This window comes from Odocoileus virginianus, chromosome 6 (assembly GCF_023699985.2).
Source record: "Odocoileus virginianus isolate 20LAN1187 ecotype Illinois chromosome 6, Ovbor_1.2, whole genome shotgun sequence".
In the NCBI taxonomy this organism is placed as follows: domain Eukaryota; kingdom Metazoa; phylum Chordata; class Mammalia; order Artiodactyla; family Cervidae; genus Odocoileus; species Odocoileus virginianus.
In genome coordinates, this window is record NC_069679.1 from 11,339,585 (window position 1) to 11,365,018 (window position 25,434).

A 25,434-nucleotide genomic window follows, 5' to 3' on the forward strand; every position below is an offset into this window, starting at 1 on the left:
ATAAACTTTTGACGTGATAATCAAGGTTGAGCGCGTTTTACTCCAGTCTCCCATTTTTGTGAGATTCTTACATTCATTTTGCAGCTGCTGGCCTTGACATTATGCTGAAAGGTTAAGAGTAGGGGTTTTTGCAGTCTGTGTTGTAGCAGCGTCAAGATAGCTGGCTAAAATGTAAGGTTGAATTTGTGTCTCTGAGAAAACCATCATGGAGGTCTTTCATTTACATCTGGTTTGAGTTTGGAGCTTCTTCATCAAGGCGCACCACCTCCCAGTACTCCTGCACAGGTAACAAATATCCTAGCTGGGGGGCCAGCTCGATGTGCCTGCTTCTGTGTGCTATCAGAGTTCCAAAGCTTTGCTAGCTGGGATGAAACTCCAAGGTATATTTTTGTCATGTTTGCTTTAGGGTGTTGATTTGGTTATGTGGCTAAAACCAAAGGCTTATTCTCCGGTCTCTTCTAGAACAAGACTTTAGAATGTCAGACTTTACATGTGACTCCCTTTCTATGAAGAACAGATGGTGGGTTTAATTTTGTAGAAAGAAAATTAGAAACTAGTGAAATCTTACATGATTTCACATTAGTACCGAAACCAAATACACTGAAAACATTCAGAACTGTTCCTAGTTATGGATATACTGGTGGCAATGAGAAATTCCCAGGGCTTTCTGTGAGGAGGACTTCCACCAACACTTGGTTTATTCCATACCTCTCCCCATCCCCCAGCAGTCTGTTCTGAATCTTTCTCCATTTAATCTATTTATTTTTATTTATTGAGCAAGCAATATTATAACCATGACTGAACTTTTTTAAATTACAAGAAAACTTACCCTGGGTCCAGCTTGAGTAACAGATCGTATGTTTTCATTTTTCCATGTCCCCTTCCAGGCTTTGTTCATATGCCTACAGAATCTTTACAGTTTTATAATCACAGTATAGTTACAAGTTTGTATTTGGCATTTTTCACTTAGTATTATATTACAGGACTCTTTTCGCATTGCTCTGTATTATTCATGATGATGATATTTCATTGAGTCATGAAGCCCCAGTTTATTTGACCATCCTATTTTAGTCATATGTTCATCCGCCTTAAAAAGATGATGATGAAATAAAACACAGCCACCATCATTCAGATTGTTGCTTCTCCAGCTCTTCTCTAAGCTCACTTACTATCTGTCCCTGTGAACCTCCTATTCACTTAGCACCTCTTATTCCATAGTAGCTGTGGTTCTCTGGTTTCACTGACTGTCATCAACTGTTGTCTCCATATGAAGCCTCCAGCCCTAGACTCCTTTAATCCTGAGGCTTCTGCCAAGTTGGGACCACTTTTGGTCATCCCAGTCATTGCTTTCTCTCCAAGTCCTATGCCAAAAGCAGAACCAGCTTTTTTCATCTTATCTTGGTTGCCACATATTATTTTCAATCATTTAGATACCATTTGGGCTTCCCTGGTGGTTCAGATGGTAGACAATCCGCCTGCAACGTGGGAGACCTGGGTTCGATCCCTGAGTTGGAAAGATCCCCTTGAGGAGGGCGTGGCAACCCACTTGCCTGGAGAAACCCCATGGACAGAGGAGCCTGGCAGGCTACAGTCCATGAGGTTACAAAGATTCGGACATGACTGAGTGACTAAACACACACAGATATCATTTAGGATTCTTAACTGCAAGCCACAGAAACTAACATAAGCATTGGGGAACTCACTGTAACCAGCCTAGGAAGCAGGTAGGCACTGAGGCACTACAGAGAGCAACAGGAATGGTCTCAGAACGTAAGTGATGGGATCAGAATGAAGGACCCAAAGCTGTCTGTGGTCTTTTGGCCACTTTACTGGAGATTTCAGATTCCAGGGATTGTTCAGTTGGCTCATACTGCTTACCTTGGCTTCAGCTGTCAGGGTCCCTGAATACATTCCTATTATACTTCATCCAGCGTGGAAGGGGATTTCCTAGAGGACTCAGGGAAAAGGTAATGATTGCCAGGCTGCCCTATGCATACATCCTACCATCAGTATACATTTACACAAACATCCCTTCCTAACAGTGACTTCCATACAACAGATCCCAAAATGTTGTTCATTACAGCATCCAGCTCCAAGCCAAAACCTTTGGGGGATTTTAATCCCCTTACTACCACCCCTTCTTTTGCACAGCTCAAGTTAAAACAGGGATGTGACTACCTTGATTCTCCTACTTCTCTGAAGGCCTTCCATTTTTTATGCTCCCTGGCTCATGGCCAACAGTGACTATTTAGAAAAATACTGTAATAACAAGCAGTTTTTAAAAATTAGCTGATTAATTTGATTGCCCTGGATCTTGGTTGCTGTGCGCAGGCTTTCTCTAGTTGTGGTGCACGCGATTCTTATGGTGGTAGCTTCCTTTGTTGCAGAGGACAAGCCCAAGGGCAAGCGGGCTCCGTAGTTGTGGCGCACAGGCTTACTTGCTCCGTGGCATGTAGAATCTTCCCGGGCCAGGGACTGAACCTGTGTCCCCTGCATTGGCAGGCGGATTCTTAAACACTGGACCACCAGGGAAGTCCCAAGCAGTTGTTTTTCATATGAGGAAGGGGACTATTAGAAGATTGGAGGATTTTATCCAAAGTGTACATCTCCTTGGATCCTAGCCTCACCCCAGGCAAGACATATCATAACCTCTGGGGAAAAGGCATGGCATCGTATGTGTACTTTGAAAAATCTTCTCTTTCAATTCTCTTATCTTGCCTCTACATCCATCCTCCCCCATTCTCGAAAATCTCCAGTGGAATGGAGAGAGCATCAGTTTGATTTGACAGCTGGATCTGCTTCTTACACATTATAAAACTTGTGTCGAATGATTTAAGTTCTTCCAGTGGAGGGACAAAATGGAGCTCTTCTATGCTCCTGCTTGGTGACTTCTAGCATGTTTGTGGCTATACTTCATTCTTTTATTTCATTACCCAATGACACTGTCAGATCTACATTATAGTCAGTCCTTGGATATGAGAAATGTGGGTTCCAGGACCCCCAAGGATACCAAAGTCTGCAGATGCTCAAGTCTCTTATTTATATAAGATGGTATGGTATTGTGTATAACCTATGTGCCTCTTCCCAGAAACTTTAAATAATCTCTGGATTACTTATAATACCTCATACAATGTAAATGATGTGTAAATAGTTGTATAATATAAATGTTATGGCTTCACAGGTGGTGCTAGTGGTAAAGAACCCGTCTGCCAATGCAGGGGAAATAAGAGATGTGGATTCAGTCCCTGGGTTGGGAAGATCCCCTGGAGGAGGGCATGGCAACCCACTCCAATATTCTTGCCTGGAGAATCCCGTGGTCAGAGGAGCTTGGTGGGCTACAGTCCAGAGGAGCCTGGTGGGCTACAGTCCATGGGGTCATAAAAGAGTCAGACATGACTTAGCAACCTAACAACAACAACAACAACAGTGATGAAATCTATAAATAGGTTTATTTTCTACATACTGGTCTACTTCTTGTTGTTTTTTTTACTAATTAATATATTACGGAGAGTTGTCCAATTTAACAGATATATATATCTACCTCATTCTAACAGATTAGTTGTATTCCATTGCTTGAATGGATTAGATTTGGGAGGATTTAACCAAGCTCCTTTTCATAGATATTCAGGTTGTTTCCAGATTTTTTGGTTTTGTTCTTACGAAAAGTATGGCTATAAAAGTTTTTCTATATATAACTTTATGCATTAATTTTGAATGTATCTAAAGGGTGAACTACTGAAAGTAGAGCTGCTGGGCTCAAGGGTTTGTGCATTTAAAATTTGGTAGGTACTGCAAAGTTCCCTATTAAGAACTGCCCCAGTTTAGACTCCCATCAACAGTGAACATTCTTTCCGTATTGATATTGTCAAACTTTATAATCTTTGCCAATCTGATGGGGGTAAGTGGAATTCTGTTGTTTTAGTTTGCATTTATTTGATTACATGGAACATTATACAGTTTTCACATATATGTTGTATTTTTCTGCTATACTAGTCAGCTTGGGCTGCTAAAACTAAATGTCATTGACATGGTGGCTTAAACAACAGGAATTTATTTATCATGGTTCTGGATGCTGGGGAAAGTCCACGATCATGGCACTGGCAGATTTGATGCCCCAGTGGGGACTCTTTCCCTGGCTTGACGACAGCTGGCTTCTCACTATATCCTTAGATGGTAGAGAGAAAGACAGAAAGTACTAGTCTTTCTTCCTCTTCTGATAAGGATACTAATCCAGTTAATCCTAAAGGAAATCAACACTGAACATTCATTGGAAGGACTGATGCTGAAGCTGAAGCTCCAGTCCTTTGGCTACCTGATGTGAAGAGTGGATTCATTGGAAAAGACCTTGATGCTGGGAAAGATTGAGGACAGGAGGAAAAGGGGGTGATAGAGAATGAGATTGTTGGATGGCATCACTGACCCCATGGACATGAGTTTAAGCAAACTCTGGGAGATAGTGAAGGACAGGGAAGCTTGGTGTGCTGCAAGCTTGGTATATGACCACGAGGTTGCAAAGAGTAGACATGAACAACAACCATCCCATGAGGGGAGAGGTCCTATCACATGACATCATTGAAACCTAATTAACTCCCAAAGGTCCCATGTCCAAATACCATCACATTGGGGTTAGGGCTTTAAGACATGAACTTATGAAATGACTGTAAACTACGCATTCATGCCCTTTGAACCTACTTCCGTTGGGTTGTTCATCTTTATTCTTACCGATTTGTTAAAACAATGGGCTAGCAGTTGACAGGGCTTTGAGCTTCTATTATTTGTTTTTATCTCTCACTATGATTTATTCTTTGGTTTAGCTGTTTATCACTGACTAACCAAGGTCCTGTGAGTTAGTCCTAATTTTAGGAATAGTGTGTCTGAGAAGACTTGGAATTTTTCCCATCCTGTCTCATAGAAAACTCCTTGACCATCAGAAAAGAAGGAGGGAGGAGGGTCGTCAGGAGGACTGGGAAGGAGTAGAGGGCGGATGGGAGGCTGATGGAACTAGGAGGCTGATATCCAAAGCTCTCCTCCCTTTATTTTTTCCTTTGAGATTTCTTTCTTTCTCTGCATTTCCCCTCCTTCTTTCCTTTCTGTTTCTCTGTTTCCCCCTTTGTTCCTGGCTGTGTACTATGAAAATACAATTCTGGAGCTTGTGGTCGGATTCTCACCATGGGGACTGAGATGGAATTTCAAGTCACTCACCATAATTCAACTTTATAAATTAGAGAATTCTTATGAATAGAAGAGGATGGAATGTGGTTTCGTGTTTTCTTTCCCCAGGGACCCTGCCCAGTTTGGCCATAGGAAACTAAGTTAAGGGTGGGATTCGTTCTAGGAAGTGGATTTTTAGCTGCATGTCTAAGCTAGATATTAAAGACAATGCCTCAGTTATCTGTGTTCACGAGAAATCAGGAAGTGATGGGTAACTGAAGTCCCCAAATGTGCCAGAAATATACTTCCTCTGTTTGATCACCCCAATTATCCTCCTACTAGGACTTTCAAAGAGGATTTATTTCTATTCATTTTACTCTTCTGTTTTCCACGAACAACACAGGCAGGGAGGCAGCATGCTGCATGAAAAAGAAAGTGCTGGACTAGGAGTCATGTGTGTGCCTCAGCTGCTCAGGCATGTCTAACTCTTTGTGACCCCATGGACCGTAGCCTGCCAGCCTCCCCTATTCGTGGAATTTTCCAGGCAAGAATACTGGGGTCTGTTGCCATGCCCTCCTCCAAGGTATCTTCCCAACCCAGGGGTTGAACCTGAGAGTCTTCTGCATCGATAGATGGATTCTTTACCACTCAGCCACCAGGAAAGCCCAGATAGGAGTCAGGAGACCTCAGTTTTAGTCCTGTCTGTGCCCCTCACTAGCCGGACACTATGGGTAAGTCATACAGCTTCTCTGAGCCCCAGTTTCTTCCTGTAAAAGGGACAAAATAATCAATCTCCCAGAGGGGCTCAGGGGCCCTGTAAAGTGTGACCTGGGGTTAGTGGTGCCAATACCATACAACCCACCCCCATGCCTGTGAGCTGTCTGCACAGTGCTCAGTGCAGAGAAGGAGCCCGACAAATGTCTGTATGCTTTTCTTCCTTGTCCTGGAAGGACCAGCAGACTGTGTTAATTTCCTATGGCTGTTGTAATGAATAACTACAAACTTAATGGCTTAAAGCAACCGAAATTTATTCCCTCACAATTCTGGAGGCCAGACATTCAAACTCAAGGTATTTTCAGGGCTGTGCTTCTTCTAGTAGCTAGGGGTGAATTCTCCTTACTTCTTTCAGCTTGTGGTATACTTCTTTCAGCTCCTGGCCTGTGGCTGCTCAAGCCAGCCTCTGCTTCTATGGTCACGTGGCCTTCTCCTCTGTCTTCTAAGGACACTTGTTATTGGATTTAGGGCCCCCTCCATCCCCCAGAAGAGGATGATCTCATCTCAAGATCCTTAATCACATTGACATTGACCCTTTTTCCAAATAAGTTCACATTTACAAGTTCTCAGGGTTAGATCATGGACATATCTTTTGGGGAAAGCCACCATTCAAACCACCCCACACACTCTAGGGATTACTTTATATATCAAGACTGCAACCTGATTCGACACTTTTTTTTTGTAACCACCCAGTGAATCCATCATCAGTTTATTAATAAATCAGGACATGTCAGGGAGGAGAAGAAAGAACAAAAGCTTGTTTTTTGTTTGCTGTGTTTTGTATTTACAAATAAGAAAAAAGCCTTCTCTCCTGGGTCCCCAGTTTAGGAGTGATGAGTTGACTGTATTTGCCACTCATGTGGCCATCCCCGTCTTCCATTCACATCTGGTGATGAGGAAACTGCAGCCTTTCAGTCACATAACCTTCTGTCCTGACCTTGCTCCAACCATGTCTCCTGCTGGCTGCAGCCACATGACCTCTGACCTCTCACCGCAGCTCTCTGAACATGGTGCCCATAGACTGGCAGACTGACATCCAGCTCTGGGCTTGAACCTCTGATTAGAGGGTTCTTTGCTGAGCTGCTCAGCCCTCTCACTCATCCTGGCTTAGTCACTCTCTGAACCTTCAGGGACCCAGTTTAAACTCTCAAGGTCATCCAGAGACCCCTCTGTGCCCTGGAATGTAGTTGAGTGACAGTGGCAGTTCTCAGCCACTCAGTCGTGTCCGACTCTTAGCGACCCCGTGGACTGCAGCCTACCAGGCTCCTCAGTCCATGGGATTTTCCAGGCAAGAGTACTGGAGTCGGTTGCCATTGTCTTCTCCAGGAGACCCCGGTTCAATTCCTGGGTTTGGAAGATCCGCTGGAGAATGGATAGGCTACGTACTCCAGTATTCTTGGACTTCCCTTGTGGCTCAGCTGGTAAAGAATCCACCCGCAATGCAGGAGACCTGGGTTCGATCCCTGGGTTGGGTAGATCCCTAGAGAATGGAATGGCTACCCACTCCAGTATTCTGGCCTGGAGAATTCCAAGGGCTGTATAGTCAGACCACGGGCTTGCAGAGTCGGACACGACTGAGTGACTTTCACATAGTGTTGCTCAGTGTCCCAAGGGTAGGAAGGACATTCCAGGGAATGATCCAGAAGCTCAAGAGCAGTCTGCTGAGAGAGAGCAGGCAGTGCTAGACCTGCCTAGAGTGGGGGCTGAGGAGACTCGTGTCCAAACTCTGCTGCGACCACATGACTGAGGCAGGTCACAGGTCTCCAGTCCGTGGGTGGGAAACTTCACCTCTGAAAGGTGAGAATGTTTGTAACCAGGGCTGCTGAGAGGACTAGAAATTACATGTGCTAACTAGCACCAACTGGATACCAGAATAATTACAGCTATTTTACCATCATTCCTCCTCTAAGGACTTCTCAACCCATACCCTACCCAGGCAGGCAGCCAGTTCCCCGGAAGACTCCCCTAGCCTTGTCTACATAAAGCTCTCTGCTGCTGGGTCCAGTCCATTTGTGCAACCTGGGGTGCATCTCTCCTTGTTCTCAGGTCCTAGTCAACACTGGTATAGAGCTAGTACTCAGGGCCTTGTCTGCATCATGAAAGAACACAGGGTACCTATGCTTAGCACTCTGCTTGGCATGTAGCTCTCTGTGAAAGGGCCAGTTAAATGCATGGGAATGTCGAATCACCTTCAGGATAGAACTTTAACTTTCTGACATTTTTAATCTCTCCTGATTCACCATGGAAGCAGGAAAGATGATCATTATGGTTTTACTAAGCTCATATTTAGTGCCTGTTCTCTGCTGTGTGTGTAGATATCCTAACTTAAATCTTAGAGCCTTGTGAGGTAGGTAGGTACCATCCTCTTTAGGATGCAGAGAGCTTCAGAAACTTTCTGGTCGCCCTGGTAGAAGTGGCAGGGGTGTGATAGGGGCATCTGCTTCTGGAGCAGGGCCTCTAAACCCTCATACCGCGTTGCCTTTACTGCATGGAGACACTGGGCCGTGGCCTCCTCACCGACTTGAGGGAAGCCCTGTCCTTCTAGCCTGGACCCCAAGGACCTGAGGGGTAAGCCTCAGTTAAGATGTGCGAGCAGTGCACTGCGCTCGCCAAGGGCATGGTCCCCAAAGCCAGGATCACATACAATTTTGGTGAGCCTTATGCATTTGTGCCTTTGTGTGTCCCTTCCTTTATTTAAAAAAAAAAAAATATATATATATATATATAAAAATTATATAAATATATAAAATATGTATATGTATACATATACAGTTGTGCCTTTGTGTGTCTCTTCGTTTATGTGTGTGTGTGTGCGTGTGTGTGTGTAGATATATGTTCATTCTATTTTATTACTTCGTCTGTATGAAGACGAGTATAACCCAAGCCGGGTTTTATTTTGTTTCTCAGATTTTAACAGGGGCCCTGTGCCAACTTGTGCCTAATGGGTACGCCTTTTGGGCTATCCACGGCCTCTGCGGGTTAAGCAGGAGCGGGTACTGCGGTCCCCTAACGGGCCTCTGTCTCCACAGGTCCCGCAGCGGATGGCTGTGGCCGAGGGCGCCGCGGAGGACGGCGGCGGCGGCGCCCCGGGCGTGTGGGGCTCCTGGGGCCCCTGGTCCGCCTGCTCGCGCAGCTGCAGCGGCGGCGTGATGGAGCAGACGCGGCCCTGCCTGCCCAGCTCGTTCCGCGCACGCGGGGGCCCGCGGCCCGGAGCCCCCGCGCGCGCCTTCGCGGGCCACGTGGTGTCAGCCGTGCGCACGTCGGTGCCACTGCACCGGAGCCGCGAGGAGACACGCGCCCCTGCCGGCCTCAACTCCAGTCGCCAGGGCCCGGCGCTGCGAGGCAGCCGGCACCCGCAGGCCCGGGGCCGCGAACCCACGGCGGAGAGAAGGTACCTGCCCTCCCGACCCCCGCGCGCCCTCCCTCTATAGTCCTTGTACCTGCTGGGATGTGCCGCGCTCGCCACTCTTCATCCTAGATCGCGCGGTTAAAGCTTTGCTTCTGCCAGGTGGGGAGGAATTCTTGGTTCCACGGGTCTCCTTCCATCCTTTGATTTATTTTGCCGCCTTTTAAAGCGTTGAGGCCACTCCCACCCCCTCTGTGATTCTGAATAGTCTTCAAAGTGACGCTGAGCTTAAGAATGTCCTTAGGCTCAACTTCAGGGAGGCCCTGCGGAGGACTGAAAGAACTATCTGGAGCGGGGAGACCTCCTTCCTAGTACTCCCCTGCTGCTAAGTCGCTTCAGTCGTGTCCGACTCTGTGCGACCCCATAGACGGCAGCCCACCAGTCTCCCCCGTCCCTGGGATTCTCCAGGCAAGAACACTGAGTGGGTTGCCATTTCGTTCTCCAATGCATGAAAGTGAAAAGTGAAAGTGAAGTCGTTCAGTCGTGTCCAACTCTTAGCGACTCCATGGACTGCAGCCTACCAGGCTCCTCCATCCATGGGACTTTCCAGGCAAGAGGACTGGAGTGGGTGCCATTGCCTTCTCCAAGTACTCCTCTAGTGTTGGGGAAAAGGGAGAATCCTGGCTGCAAGCTGTGTGGATTTGAGCTGAGAACACAAAACAAGGGGCTTTTTAAAGCCAAGGGCTGACAGTGAGTTTGGAATCCCTGAACAGGTTGGGTGTCTGGAGTCTAACTTGCTCCCAGCCTATAGGTTTCAGGATTCTATGAATTTTTCTAGAAAGTTTCTCCAAAGTATTTTGAGTGAACTCACAACTGTGAGAATATGTCTAATTAATTAGATCTATATGTTTTTTAGAGTCAACAAAATGTAAACTCCAGAAATGGCATAGTGGTATCAGAATAGTTGTATAACTCTCCAAAGCCTTAGGTGGCTAGGCTAGCATAAATAAGCCAAAATAGGCAGTGCCCATGGAAAAGTAGGAATACAGATACTGAGAAAAACCTGTTAGTGAATTAATCAACCAACATTCACATATTATTCAGTATTCATTCTGCCCAATTTGTTGGGCACCCAAGGTTCATGATAAATTCTGAGAGAATATTCATGTGAAAGCAATTTGTTGTTCAGTTGTGTAGTCCTTTCCGACTCTTTGTGACCCCATGAACAATAGCACACCAGACTTCCCTGTCCTTTACTATCTCCTGGAGTTTGTTAAAACTCATGTCCACTGAGTCAGTGATGCCATCCCACCATCTCGTCCTCTGTCAGAGAATGAAAGCAATAAAGAGCAAACATTTACAGGAAGAACAGTAAGTATAAGCTATGCACACTGTGCTTAAAGAAAGTGAAAATCTTTGTCATTCAGTTGTGTCAGACTCTTTTCAACCCCATGGACTGTATAGCCTGTCAGGCTCCTCTGTCCATGAAATTCTCCAGGCAAGAATACTGGAGTGGGTAGCATTTCCTGATCCAGGGATTGAACCTGAATCTCCTACGTTGCAGGCAGATTCTTCACCATCTGAGCCACCTGGGGATCCCCACTATGCTTAAGAAATACTTAGTTTAGTCATTAAGCCAAATTAATGCCCAGTTTAGGCAGGGTGCAAGTGTATAAGATGGGCTGCCTGGCCTCTCTTGTCACTTGCAGTCAGACATTAGCATCGATGGCCACCCTTCCCCACTGTGGTTAACACTGCCTGAGTCGTCCTCAGCTGCCAGCCACCTGGAAATAGAGAGGAGTTACAACCCATCCACCCTTGCCTGCACAGGTCTTTCTTGACCTGGTTGTTAGGATTTTGGAGAAAAAGGGCCATTTCACAGAAAAGGTGCTTTGGCTGAATCCTGAATTGATAAACCAAATTTGAGCTGATAGAAGGGAGCTTTTGGAGGCCTGGCTGGCCTGTCAGTGGGAGAGTAAAAGAGGAGATCACCTGGGTGAAGGTGCTTCCTTCTTTCTCTGTTCCTGCGTATAGACCTGAGGACCCCCCAGTATCACTCTGGGACTGAGAGGCTGCTGCTTCTAAAGCCAAGGATTTGGTATGTGTTATCTGTCTTCATCCTGACCACAACCCCATAATAACATAGCTCTCCAGTCCCTTATCTAAAATGCTTATGGCAGTGCATTTTAGAATTCAGAACTGTTCAGAGTTTATCAAGGTGATTCAGGGCATATTTCACGTGTTAATGGCATTCCTTCCATGGCATGGGGCAGCACCCCATCAGCAAACATATTACTATTGTTGCAGTGAAACCTACAAATTTTCACATCAGCTGGGAAAGAAAAAAAGACCATAAAAAGCCTTATGTCAGTTAAGGTGAGGCTTGCTGCCCAACGAGTTTTGGTACCAAACAGAAAAATGCAAAAAGCAAAAGAAAGACAAAAAGTTGGTTTTCCAAATGCTTGGTTTCAAAATTTCAGATTTATAACAGCTTATGGAATGCCTGTTCTGTACCAGCCACTGTTCTTGTCTCTTTACACGGACAACCCTATAAGATAGGTACTAATATCATCCTCATTTTAGAGGTGAGGCCCAGAGACCCAGAGAAGGGGAATAACCTGCCCAAGGTCACACAGCTATCCTGTGAAGAGTCAGGATTGGAACTCAGGCAGTCCTGGCTCTAAGGACGTGATGAAGTGTTGTTACACATGAGGATCTAAGGCCCGAAGAGGTTTAAGTGATTGCTCAGATTCCTAGATCCATGAGAAAGCTGAGATTTGAAGGTGCTACTGACTCCCAGATCCCTGGAGTACTAGGGACTTCTCTTCCAGCCTCTGTGGTTGAGAACCCAGGAGAGCTGCCTGGGGAACAGGCTCCAGTTGGCTGCAGGCCTGGGCTGCAAGCATTCCAGCCTGTGCGTTTTGGCAGCAGGATTTTTTTTTTTTTCTTCTAACTTATTGACAACGGGCCAATTACTGTTTACTATGAAGTTCCTACAAGTTTCTATCATGCTTTTGTAATTTGACAGTTTAAGATGAAACAATCCAAATATTAGCCTGGAAGACCCATACTGCTGACAAATGTCGAGCTCTTCCTAGCTGACGAAAATCACATTTGCTTATATTTATTAGTCATTAGGAACTTGCATAGCATATGTGACCCCAGAAGAGATGTCAGTGTGTTCTCTGGATGGCTGTCTGCCTCACTCTCTGTTTCAGTTTCAAGGTTTGAAGCAAAGGCCATTGGGGGTTTAGATGTTTAAGAAACTGTTAGGTTGTTATGCTAGCCGACTGAAAACCTAACTGGAGCCAGCTAACAAATTAAACAAAATGATACAACCTTCTAACAAATATTTATTAAGCATCTAATATGTTGTAAGGCCCCAGACAGACACAAAGATTTAAAAACCAGGTTAGGGATGCTCCAGGTTCTTACTGACAGTTAGAGCAGCTGCTTGCAAACCTAACTTTTTTTTTGTATTCTTAAAAAAAAATTTTTTTTAATTGGAGAATAATTTCTTTACAATGTTGTGTTTATTTCTGCTGTATAATGATGTGAGTCAGCTGTAAGTATACATATATTCCCTCCTTGAACCCCCCCCACCCCATCTCACCCCTCTAGGTCATCTCAGATCACTGAGCTGAGTTCTCCGTGTTACACAGTTGCTTCCCACTTGCTCTCTGTTTTACACGTGGTCAGTGCTACTGTCTCAGTTCGTCTCACCTTCTCCTTCCCCCGCTGTGTCCTCAAGTCCAGTCTCTACAGCTGCCTCTCCATTCCTCCCCTGTGAATAGGTTCATCTGTACCATTTTTCGAGACTCTATATATATGCATTAATATATGATACTTGTTTTTCTCCCTCTGTATGACAGACTCCAAACTTTTTTTTTAAGTTTATTTTTAATTGGAGGATAATTGCGTTACAATGGCATGTTGGTTTCTGCCATACCAAACTTCACTATTTTTTGAAGCGTAAGAATCCTGTCTGCAAAATCAGTCTTAGGTAGAGGCTCCGTTTGTCACACAGACAAAAGCTGAGCTGCTCTGGTTGAAGCCTCAGAGGCACTGCTGTAGAAATCCAGGGCCTAGATCCAAATGCAGCAATGGTTTTCAACCTCTGTTGACCATAAGAATCCTTTGCCTATCTTTTAGAAGTCTTGACATCCTGGTTACATCCCAGATGAACATCTAGATCTCAGAGAGTTATGCTCGGATATCTATATAATGTCAATCCAGCCAAGGCTGGGAACCACTGATCTGGAAGTATCTCTTTGGAACCTCAAGGTTCTGTGGTAAGTCTTTTAGGAATCAGTATTGTCCAGCAGAATTTTCCAGGTTTGGTGAGCACCTGGAATCACTTGCAGTGGGGTGGGGAGGTTTGTTAAAAGTGTAGTTGCCCATATGTATAAAATAGGTAATTAATGAGAACCAACTATATAGCCCAGGGAACTGTAATCAGTGCTCTGTGGTGACCTAAATGGAAAGGAAGACCAAAAAAGAGGGGCTATATGTATAGCAGATGCACTTTGCTGTAGAAACTAGCACATTGTAAAGCAACTATACTCCAATGAAAATTAATTTTAAAATAAATAAAAAATAACATTAAAAAGTTCTAAAAAAAGTGGAGTTGCCCAACCGCCACTCTCTCCCTTGCTTGGTGAGGATTCTATTTTGTAGGTCTGTGCTGTGACCTGTGTAGCTTTATTTTAAATGATTTTGGTATGCTCCAGAGTTTGAGAACCGCTGCTCTAGAAAGTTGGAAAACACATGAGTGTAAATGCCTTTCGGACAAGGCAGTGTGTTGAAATAGTCATGGTAGTGATGATGGCTACCATTTTGGAGCGTTCACGTGTACACATGCTATGTCGAATGCATTGTAATACTGGGTTGGCCAAAAAGTTTGTTTGGGCTTTTCCGTAAGATGGTACAGAAAAGCCCAAGTGAACTTTTTGGTCAATCCAGTGTTTACAGCTCACGTGGCCCTATGAGGCAGTTGCAAAGACTCACATTTTACAAATGAAACTGAGACCCTAAGGAATGAAGTGACTCCATCAAGGTCACCCACTTCAGAAGCAACGGAACCAGAATTCTCAGTATATCTATCAGAGTCCAACAATAAGGCTCTTGTCTCTGAAATGAGTATTTTTCAAATGGGCGTTTTGAAAGTGAGGCTTCTCGTTTCCAGCATGTGTGGTCCAGAAAAGCTAATTGGAGGTTAGAGACACGTCCTGAAAAGTGGATGAGGTTTGGTAGTCAAGATTTAAAAGAACTGCTTCTCTTCCTTGCAGTGTTTAGCTCTCTTACCCAGGGAAGTCCTTGCATGTAGTTCTGGGCACCAGAGGAGTTCAAAAAAGTTGGAAGCCATGGCCCTTGTCCTTGTGGGCCTGACACTGAGATAGTGGATTAGTGGCAAACCCAGAGAGCACTACACGGGCCAGAAAACAGTAAAGATGTGACCAGAGTTCAGGAAGACTGGAAAGTCCTTGTGGGATGCAGCTGTCAGGAAATACTGCACAGAACAGGTAGAATTTGAACCCAACCTTGATGAGTAAATACAATTTACTTGGCTGGAATCATGTGGAAACTTCTTGAGCCTACCACTTGCTTCCCATATCAGATCTTTGTCTCGTTAAAACACACACACTCACACTTTAAAAAACATTAGAAATCGTGTCATTACTGATTGGTGCTCTCCCAAGCATCCTAAAGTTACTTAACTCCTCTGAACCTCAGGGGCTTCATCTTTCAAATCAGAGCAGCAATAATACCTGTCATATGGGATTGTTGAGTCTTGAAATGAAATAATATTTGTATTGCCCGGTCCATAGTAGTTGCTCAATAAATTATAGATCTAATTTCCATTATGAATTTAGAGGCTGGGCAGAAGTGTGTTAGATAGTTCCAATTAGAACTCTCATTAAACTCATCTGTACTTACCACGTTCCTCTCAGACTTGCCCTTCTACAGAGCCTTTTTCAAAATTAAAGGTAACACTCATGACTTAAACTAAGTTTGGTAAACTAATACTTCTCTGTTTGAGATGAAAAATGAAAATTTTCTCCAATATTTGCCCCCAAATTATTAGTATAATAACTTACATATATAATGACTGTATATATATTGGATTGGCCAAAAAGTTCACTTGGGTTTTCTGTAACGTGGAAAAATCCAAACTTTTTGGCCAACCCAATATCTAGTAACACTGAAACCATCTCTATCATGAACTCCAAAATCTGTGTGGGATCACAGAGGAAACCAACTAGCCATGGTCAAAAGCTGGCCATGCAAAAGTTTTCACATAAAGTATTTGCTTTTAACGGCTTCCTTTGAATTACAGGGCTTAATTCAGAGAGATTACCTAGGCAGTACCGTTTTGTGTTTCATTTTCATTTTAATTCAGTCAACGTTCCTTGTGTATTTGTTATGAACCAGGCCCTGTGCTAAATACAGAAGGGATAGTCAGGGGAAGGAGATGTGGTTTTCAAGGACCTCCACACCTAATGAGCAAACAGCCCAGGGATAGCCACCAGAATGCAGTGTAGTGAGTATCCTGCCTGTGGGGTGAGCAGAGTTTGCAGGAACAGAGAGGTGGAGCTCATGCTTGGGGAATTAAGATACTCGGTGGTGGAAGTACTGCCTTGCAGGGTGAGTTTGCATTACTCAGGTGGGAAAGAGCTGGGAAGCACTTGGTATGGATGGGAGATGGCAGTGGTTTGGTGACGCAAGAGGAACAAAGTCTCCTTGACCTCAAGGAGTGTTTGCTGGTGGGGTGGGGGAGGGAGACAGGCAGACATTGACAAGACCAAGTGCTCTCTTAAGAGGGATGCTCAGGGTGTGGGGAAGGAAGGGAGGGGCGGAAGGAGGCCTGGGGAGCCCAAGAAGGCATCACAGAGGCAGTGATGGCAGTGAACTTTGAAGAAGAAGAAGGATTTTAGCAGAGGTCATTCCCCAAAAAGCAAACTGCAAGGGCATGGTGAGCCTGTCACGTTCTGGAAGTTCTCAGTGGTCTGATGGGGCTGGAGCACAGGCTGTGTATGAGGCGAGTATGTGCAGGCGAGACTAGTTAAGTCCACAGGCTCCTTTCCAAGGAGGGGTTATCAGGCAGTCGTAAGGGGATTGAAATAGAATTTCTTGGAGAGAGGCAGTCCCTGTAAATGTGGATAACCAACCCTTTTCCATCTTAAAGCAAGATGATGTCTCCATTGTATAGTTGGTTTAAATCTCTTCTTAATGCCCCTGGGATTTTTCAAAATATTTGGCTCTGCCACCCCCCGCCCCATCTCTGTAAAGCTTAGGAAGCTAGGGTTTACTGCCCGGGAGCTTGGTCTTGCTCCTCCAGTTTTGCAATAGGTGTTTCAGTCTCCTATTGATGCTGTAACACTGACCACTGATTTGGTGGCGAAAAACAGCACAAATTTTTCTCTTACGGTCTGGAACTCAGAAGTCTAGGATCAAGGTATTGGAAGGGCTATTTTCCTTCTTGGGGCTTCAGAGGAGAATTTTTTTCCTTCTCTTTTCCAGCTTGTGGAGTCGCCTGCCTTCCTTGGCCTGAGGGTTTTTCCTCCATCACTCACATTCAGCCCTCTTGCCTCTGTCGTCTCATCTCCTTCTCTAACTCTTATCCACTGATCTTCCCCTTTTGTAAGGACCCTTGTAATTACATGGCACCCACTCAGATAATCCAAGATAATCTCCTCATTTCAGAATCTTTAGCACACCTGCAAAAATCCCCTTGCCACATAAAGTTACTTTTCACAGGTTCTGGGGATTAGTATGTGGGCATCTGGGGATGGAGTGGGGTGGAGTGGGGAGCATTAGCCAGCCTACCATAATGTACATGCATTTGGGGGTCTTAAGAAATCCCTAGTGATAGGACAGTTTCTGTGCTGGCAGAACCACCAGCCACATCCCCACATCTTGCCTGATAGTTGTCTGTGGGAAATTCAGCAGCCTTGCCTTCCCTATTGTGCCTTTCTGTGCTCTTCTTTGGACAGGCGGTGTTAATCAGGACAGTGATAATGAAGTTAAACATAATAGTTGCCCAAGGCGGCTGGCGTAGAATAAGAACTCTGTATTCCAGACCAGAGTCCAGGGTCCAGTCCCCAGCTCTCGCTAACGCTTTGATCTTGGGGAAGTCACCTCATTTCTCTGAGCCTTGGTGTACATGTTTATAAAATAAAGGATTTTATCCAGTCATTAAGGTCTCTGGCCTGATGTTGAATCTTGTTGTGGTGTTCTTGGATTGCTCTTTTAAATGCTCCCACCATCCTTCTGCTGTCCGGAGTGATGGAGGGATGGTGGCTGGGAGGCATGGCTCTCAGACCTGTTTTCCAACATGTTCAGGAATTTCTCTCTCTCTCTCTGAATCCACAACATAACCCACTGTTGAGACTTCTGCCCCGTCCTTTGTGCCGTCCACACTTCTGAGCCCCTCTTCTTGGTCTCCCTCTGGGCCTTTTCTATTGGAGGCGTCTGCATGTCTTTCCTCGCGTGGAGAAGCTCCGGGCTGGGAGTCATTACACCCTGCTTCCTGTCTCATGGCCATCATCTGCTAACTGGATGACCTTCAGGAATCACTTCATCTGATCTATAAAATCTGCATAATTATTTGTCCTCTGTCTTCCATACAGTCCTGCAGAGAGGGTCAGTTGAGGTAACGGCTATAAAAGTACTTCCGAAATACAAGACACGGTTCAGAACCAACACGGCTTGATAATTTTATTATCACTGACCAGATCACCCTTGAGTTTTTAGAGCCTTATATCTTTTTCTGTAACATCTTGTCTGTGCATGCATGTGTGTGTGTGCAAGTCGTGTATATATGTGTGTTTTTGCTTGAAAGGTCTGTTGTTTCAAAACAGGGCAGACAGGATCAACCCTAGATCCTAGGCTGTCCCTCCATTTCCTACCTCTTCGGGGGATTGTCTTTGGCTTGTGGGTAAGAATCCTTTGTTTTTTTAGCTCCTCCTTTCCTGCTCACTTTCCTGGAGGCCATTTGCATTTCATCATCAATAACTCTGGAGCAATATGTTATTTCTGTCCCAAGGGCCCCTGGAGCCAAGTGGGCCCCTTCGTGATGCTGGATAGGAAATTTTGCTGTTAATTAAACTTCACAAAGCCACATGCCATTTTCCTGACCCTCTGTCGAAATTTAGGGAGTCTTGTTACATCCAAGGGGGGCAGAAACCACACAGCAAAAGACGGGAAAGCTTTTGGCCTTGTCTGTGTTTCTCCTTGGAAAATCTCCCTGATAATCTGGGCAGTTAGCAGAGAAAGCAGGTACATCTGTTTTTAAAATGCAGACTCTACACTTTCGGTGTTTTTTGTTTTCTTCCTGCAAGGAGAGTTTTGTTTCTTTTCCTCCTTTTGAAGCAGGATTTCCACTTAGTCCCTGAATTGTTTGACATGAAGTTACCTGTTGATGCTAACCAGATAGACGGTGTTTTAATATGCTTTGGTTTCTGAACCTGAAACCTTAGCTCCTTTTCGGTGCAAGCGTTTGTAACAGAGCCGGGCCTGCTGGTATGTATGCTTCTGCCTGTAGGTTAGGAGAGATTGGAGCCAGATTTTAAGCTTGAGTGACTCTGCTCTCAGACAAGGCTCCAAAGAGCCCTTGTTCCTTTCTTGTGGCATTTCATTAAGTGTCAGAAGTATTTCATTAGTTATCAGAACAAAGATCACATTTGCCATAAGAATGCTGCATTGAATCCCCTCCAAGTCATTCATAACTCAGGGTTCCAGAAGAGAAGGGCGATGGACTCTGGAAAGAGCCTGACGGCAATATGTGTGTGTCCCTGACGGGGATCTCAGCCTCGCATCCGGGACCCCTAGGGCTTCTCCTGGTGGCAGTCAGAGATGCCTTTGTGTGAGGATGGGGGGGTACATCCTGTATGTGTGGGGTTACTGTCATTTTCCTTAGTCACCCCTTCCTGAACACATTGCTGATTTAGTTGTAGTAAAGAACATTATTTTTATAGCACCTGCTCTGTGCCACATTAGTCACATGTGTGTTTGAACCGTAAGCAGCCCCGTTGTACAGTTGAGACCACAAAATGAGCTGAGGTCGAAAGATCCCCAGCGTCCTGCTCCTCTAAGGGGTGGAGCGGATCAGAGTACAGGATTGCCTGACCCCAGCCGCTTCACTCTTCCCACTCCAAGCCTGTAATGTGGATGCAGGTAATTTACCTGTGAGAGGGTTTGGAATGCAGAGGCTATGGCCTCACTGTTGGTTTTCATGGTAAAGTACTAACAGCCCCTCAAGAGCATTTGGAGTCCTTCCTTTCTTACCTTAACTATGTGCCCTTTCCTGGGCATATAGCTCTTCTGGCTCAGCTCTGTTAATTGTAACAAGGGCAGCCACAGTGGATGTTTATTGAGGGTTTACTGTGTGTAACAAGCTGAATACAGCTCTCTCCCCCTACCCACCTCAAAGGTATCGAGGCCTGGTCCCTAGAGCCTGAAAATGCTAACTTATTTAGAAATGAAAAAGACTTTGCCGATATAATGAAGGATCTTGAGATGGGGAGATTATCCTATATTATATAGGTGGGCCCTGCATGCAACCATGAGTGTCCTTATAAGAGACGGGCAGACGGAGATTTGACACCCAGACACAGAGAGGAGAGGTGACACAAAGACAGAATAGAGAGCGATTTGAAAGTGCTGTTCTTAAAAATGGGAGGGATGGGGCCACAAGCCAAGGAAAGCTGGCTGCCACCAGAAGCCAAAAGAGGCCAGCAAAGAGACTCCTCAGAGCTTCCTGAGCTCTGAGCACAGCAGAGAGATTCCTCAGAGCTTCCTGAGCACAGCCCTGCCAACAACTCCCATTTCAGTCCACTGACTCTAATCTCAAACTTCTGGCCTTCAGAACTGTGAGAGAATCAATTTCTGTTGTTTTCAGCCACCGAGTTAGTGGCAGTTTGTATAGCAGCTACAGGAAACATATGCAGCATTGAAGGCTCTGAGCTAAACCTCTAGGGACTCTTATGCATAAAGTAATCTATATTATCCTTCTTTTTTAAGTACAAGAACTCTGCACTCAGAGAGATGAAGTAATGAGCCTTGGGGCCCAGAGCTAATAGGTTGGAGAACAGGGCTTTGAACCAGAGCTTGGCTGTAAGCCTCTGCTCTTAACCACTGTATGGTTCTTTCTTCCTGTCCCCTGTCTTATTTCTCGGCCTCATGCCCTCTACATCAGGCCTAGGTCAAGATCAGGCCTTGCCCCAGAGACTTCTTTTCCCTCTTTATAGTTTGACTTCCAGGCATGCATTATTTTCTTTTTCCTATAGAAACACTTAGTCCCCCATGGGCCTTGTGGATCCAGCAGCAGTTAGCTAAGATTTCCCTTTTCCTTGGTGATGAGAACATGTGGGCTAGTGCTAAAAATGTTTTCTTTCTGGATTTGGAGGGAAGCAGTAGTTTCCCCCACTCTGTTTTCCAGTAAATTCTCATTCCAAGCAGTCCATCCCTGTAATCCTTGGTGAATGGCATTTGGTATTTATAAGTTGGACTCTGTTGCAGCAGTTTAAGCTCCTTAAGAGCTTACCATTCATTCGTTCCTTCAGTAACGTTTGTTAATATCACAGTAATATCCATTCATGCGGACTTTCTATCTTGGAAAGCTGTTTAATATCTTTTAGACTCACTTTCCTTACATATTAAATTGGAGTAATGACCCACTTTACTGTTTGCAGTGAGAGTTAATGGATAATATATATAAACCATTTGGCAGGTGCTCAGTAAGTTGCTGTGATCTGAATACTGAATTTATTTAAGTACATGATGCTATTTGAGGGGATAGAGTAAAGTCTAGGACAAATCCCTTTTTCCTTCAATTAACAGGGTAACAGACTTGCACCTAAAAAAAAAAAAAAACAAACTTCCTCTAATGCAAGTAAGAATGTTATGAAATTTTTTCACACATGACTATTATAATAGAAATATTTCACTTTTAAAATAAAGAAAAAATATACAGGGTACATGGGTGCACATTAAGTGGTGTGTGTAAAAGAGGAGACGTTCAGACTATGAGAGAAACACCATTGCTTCCTCCAAGGACGATTCACATAAAAAATGCTCAAGAAATGTAAGTTACATCATCAACACATTACTGTTCCATTATTAAATTCAGCAGAATGTACAGAGAATAGTCCTTCAGTTTGCTTCAACCTGCTGGGGGTCAGCCTCTGGGGCAGAGAGCACCGTTTGAGAAACCCCGGGGAGAGGGGTTAGGAGCTCACGTTTGCTTAGCACCTGCCTGGCCAGGTACTGTGCCCCACAGGTAATCTCATTTGGTTTCCCTTTTAAGCCCCTGAGTCCCCCAGGGCTGCTCAGGTTCAGATCACAACACACACCAGTAACAGGTTTGATTCTCTAGAGGGCTCCTCTCAGTTAAGCTGGAGAAATGAATACATTTACTGTTCTTTCATGCAGATCCAGGCTATACCTTCCAGCCCCCAGTTGGCTGTGTGCCTCTGCAGTGACCCTCATGTGTGAAGGTTGCAGGTTCTGTGTCTCTCTTCTCGGGGACAGTTCAGCCGTCATGGTAACCCCCATTTACAGAGAGTCCACAAGGGCTAGGCCCTTTCCCTTCATTATTTTGTTTAACCCTCACGGCAGCCACTGATAAGGTAGGTACCATTATTCCATTTTGCCACTGGAGATAGGAAATGTGGCCTGACTGACCCAGGATCACAAGGTAATAAGTGGCTGACCTGGATGATTTGATGGAATACCTGGGACCTCTCTACTTCCCCGGTTACCACCCCTGTCCCAGTTGATCTCTTAGTTTCCTCATCTTAAGGGATGCCCTGCCCAGCATGAAATAGAGTGGGGCCATCATCCTGCTCCGAGCAATTGAATGTTAACTCAGTCTTGACTGGAATTGTCTCTCTGGTAAACCTCCACCAGCTCATTTTTTGCCTTTGTGTGAATCCAAAACAGATGCCTCTTCCTCTGGTTAGGTCCATCCCCTCACGGGGAAGACACCCTGCATTTCAACGCCCAGGTGTCCTGGTGCAGTGAGCAACCTGCTCAGCTGTAAATGGCAGCCATGCAGGCAGTGGGTATTATTGCTTTCTATTGGTCTGAAGTTGGTTTCCTTGAAGACTGCCCCCCCCCCCCCATGCCCTTATTCCACCCCTCAGGGCCCATTCTGCACAAGCACCTGAAGATCAGTCCTGGAAACCCAGGATCATTCAGATGTGCAGCGGCTCCAGTGAGTACTGTGGTGATTTGTCTTTAGGGATGCTTGGCAGGCTTCCAAACACCATCCTTTAGACAAGGAAAAGCAGCCTGATGGCAAGATCTATTAATAAATCAGAGTCCAGGACTCTCCTGAGATCCTTTCCCCAGAAGGACTGGGTCTGTTCTGAAGGCTGTTTTATATTTGGGGTGTGTGGAGGTTGGGGGGGGGGGGGACAGTGCTGTGGTCCTCACTGTCTGGGATACCAGCAGTTGGGTGGGGTCACTGAGAATAGGGTTTTCTCAGGGTTTGGCTTCCTGGTGCAAAGAAGGCCTTTTAAACTCAGTTGCTCCAAAACCACCATTCTACTTCCTTTGCTAGATTTCAGGCCTCTTGGTTCCTGCTCGTGCCCCTGAATCCATTGATGAAAAGACCTCTTTCCTTTTCTCTTATTAAAACAATTTCGTCATTTTCTCCCACTTCCTCTGCCTCCCCCACTTCCCCACATATAAGCCTTTGAGATCCTTCTTCCTTGAGGGCTCAGAGCAAACCTGTCTGCTGATTCTTCCGCTGGTCTTTAAATGCAGACCTTAAATACTTTCCGGGGAGCAAGCAGATCTGGTTAAACCGGCTAATGTGTGTGACAGTGTGTACCACCCAGTAGACAATCAGGAAAGCTTTTGTTTTCATCATCTTAATTTTTATTTCCCTAAGTGGTCAGAGTTTTGCCTCTTATCTGCTGTAGACAGCAGAGAATTTATTGCCTGGAACAGCTCTGGCAGGACTTTCCGTCTTCTGAACTTCTAAGAAGACATATGCTCTCAACCTAAACCATTTGCTCACAGCCTCTTTGAACTCAGCACATGCTATCCTTTCTCCTTTTGGCAGGTGATCACAATGGAACAGGGTGAGTTTTAGGAACACAGGGCTCTCTTTCCAGATTTAAGCTGCAGACTCCTTTCCTTCCAGCTTGCCTTGGATCATGCAACCCCTTGGTGAATGCGTGTTTCTGCTTTTCCTGATGCTCCCTTCCATTCTTCCTCCCCTCGAATTTGAGTGTCAAGGTCTCTCTAGGTGGCCAGTGGCTACTGATGTTTAATTTCACATCAACTCCCTTTGCTTCCCACCCAGAAGTGTGGGGCTGCCTGGACTTCTTCCTTATTGGAACTTAGAGCTTTTATATCTCTACTAATCGATCCACAGAGGTAACCTTTATTGACCCGTTGGTAAGAAATGGTGAGCAATTAAGCTCTGGTCTCTAACAAGTGTTATTTCAACAAACATTCACAGAGTGCTTTGGGTCAGACCCACTGCTAATCTCAGGGATTACACACACAGGAATAAGAAACTGACAAGCCTTGCCCTCAAAGACTGGAAGACTTGGGGGGAAGCCAGGCCTTTTACTCAACAACATTACCGAGATGCAGTGTTAACGCCATGGCAGAGGGGTGTGCAGACTACAGAAAGCGCTTACTGTGTGGGGGCCGCCTAGGGGAGGCATGCGGGTGCTGATGTTTATTTTGGGCTAGAAGCCTGCTCCAGTTCAGAAGTTTGTAGGTAGGGTAGAATTCCAGGCAGGCTCTTGGACACAAGAGCTCAGTGTGTTTGGAAAATGATGAGTGATTTTTTGTGCCTGGAAAGTGTAGGGTTGGTGGCAGGAGACAGGGGGAGAGGAAGAAGACTGGAGTTGAATCTGAGAAGAGAGACTGAGACCAGTTGATGAAGGACTTAATGCAGCATCAAAGTGAATGTGCCTTAAAACCATCTATGTTTGAACTTTATTTTCTAGGCAGAACGAAGTCATGAACACTTTTTTTTTTAATAGAGGGTAATGATCAAGGGGCGTGTTTATGAAAACGAATTTGGTGGAGAGAGAAGTCAAAAGTACATGAGGGTCCTGACCTTGACTTGGCTTCCTCATGGACTGGGATGCGTGGACAACCTGGGAATATGCTCTGAGTGCATATTTGTCATCACTGTAGATACTGTATTGGATGTCCAGAGTCAATGCAATTCATTACCGAGGCTCTGTTGCCCAAGCACATCCAGGCTCCAAAGAAGCTTGGCACAGGGCTGCTGATGGCCTTTGTTGATCTAAAATCTTCTGGGAGTATGTGACTTTTCCATTATTGACAGTGACATTTCAGAAGAATATTTTCTCCTCTAACTGTTTATGTTCCTTTTGTCTTTGGGGGTTACAATTTATAAATGGGTATTTTGTGTCCAATTGAAATGTCTCCATATTCAAGTATTAAGTTTGCTGACTTGTATTCCCTTTGTGATATTGTGTATACAGCAGACAAAACCTTTAGGGAGAGTTCTGCCTAGGAATTTCTGTATTTGCTTCTTAGAATCTTTCCCACATCCATAAAGAGCTACATTTTTAAAAATTCAGTGGGAAACAATTTAGTATTATTCTTTTTGATATCACTTTCCTATATTGAAAACTTGTACAGAAGACAAAAAAAATTTTTTTATGATAGGACAAAATGGTAAGAAATAACAAATCTGCTTCAACTCCACCCTGAATCTGCTTCCCAGAGGAAATCCTTGCCTAAAATTTCATTTGTATCAGTTCAGAAATGTATCCAGCATACATATGATATTTTGTATACATGTTTTCCTCCTCTCTTTTTAAACACAAACAGGGAAATTAATGTTTCGGTGTCTGTGTCTTATGCTTTTTCATTTCAGGGTACTTTGGGGACCATTCTGTATCAGTACATATGCATCTGCCTCATTCTTTTAAACAGCTTCATTGAACTCCACCAGCATGTACTCTGACATTTACCTTCATTTACCTAGCTCATTCTTCTCCTGTTTGAAGATGCTTACATTGAGTTTCAAATTTGCAATCGCAACTCAGAGTTGCAAAATGCATTTTATTTTTCTACAACTAGGTTTGGTTCATGAGTCTTGGTTTCTGCTGCTGCAGGAAAATTGCCAACTCCAGGAAGCTCGGATGATCAGATGCAGCATG

The 25,434-nt window shown here is 44.8% G+C and overlaps 1 protein-coding gene across 1 annotated transcript in view; it reads left to right on the forward strand.

The window, feature by feature from the left end:
* Window positions 1-25,434, forward strand: part of THSD4 (thrombospondin type 1 domain containing 4) — a 624,907-nt gene that overhangs the window by 86,985 nt on the left and 512,488 nt on the right. Inside the window, exon 4 of the mRNA XM_070468752.1 lies at window positions 8,955-9,316. Coding sequence (XP_070324853.1) covers window positions 8,955-9,316 — 362 coding nt within the window. The remainder of the gene's footprint in view (window positions 1-8,954; window positions 9,317-25,434) is intronic.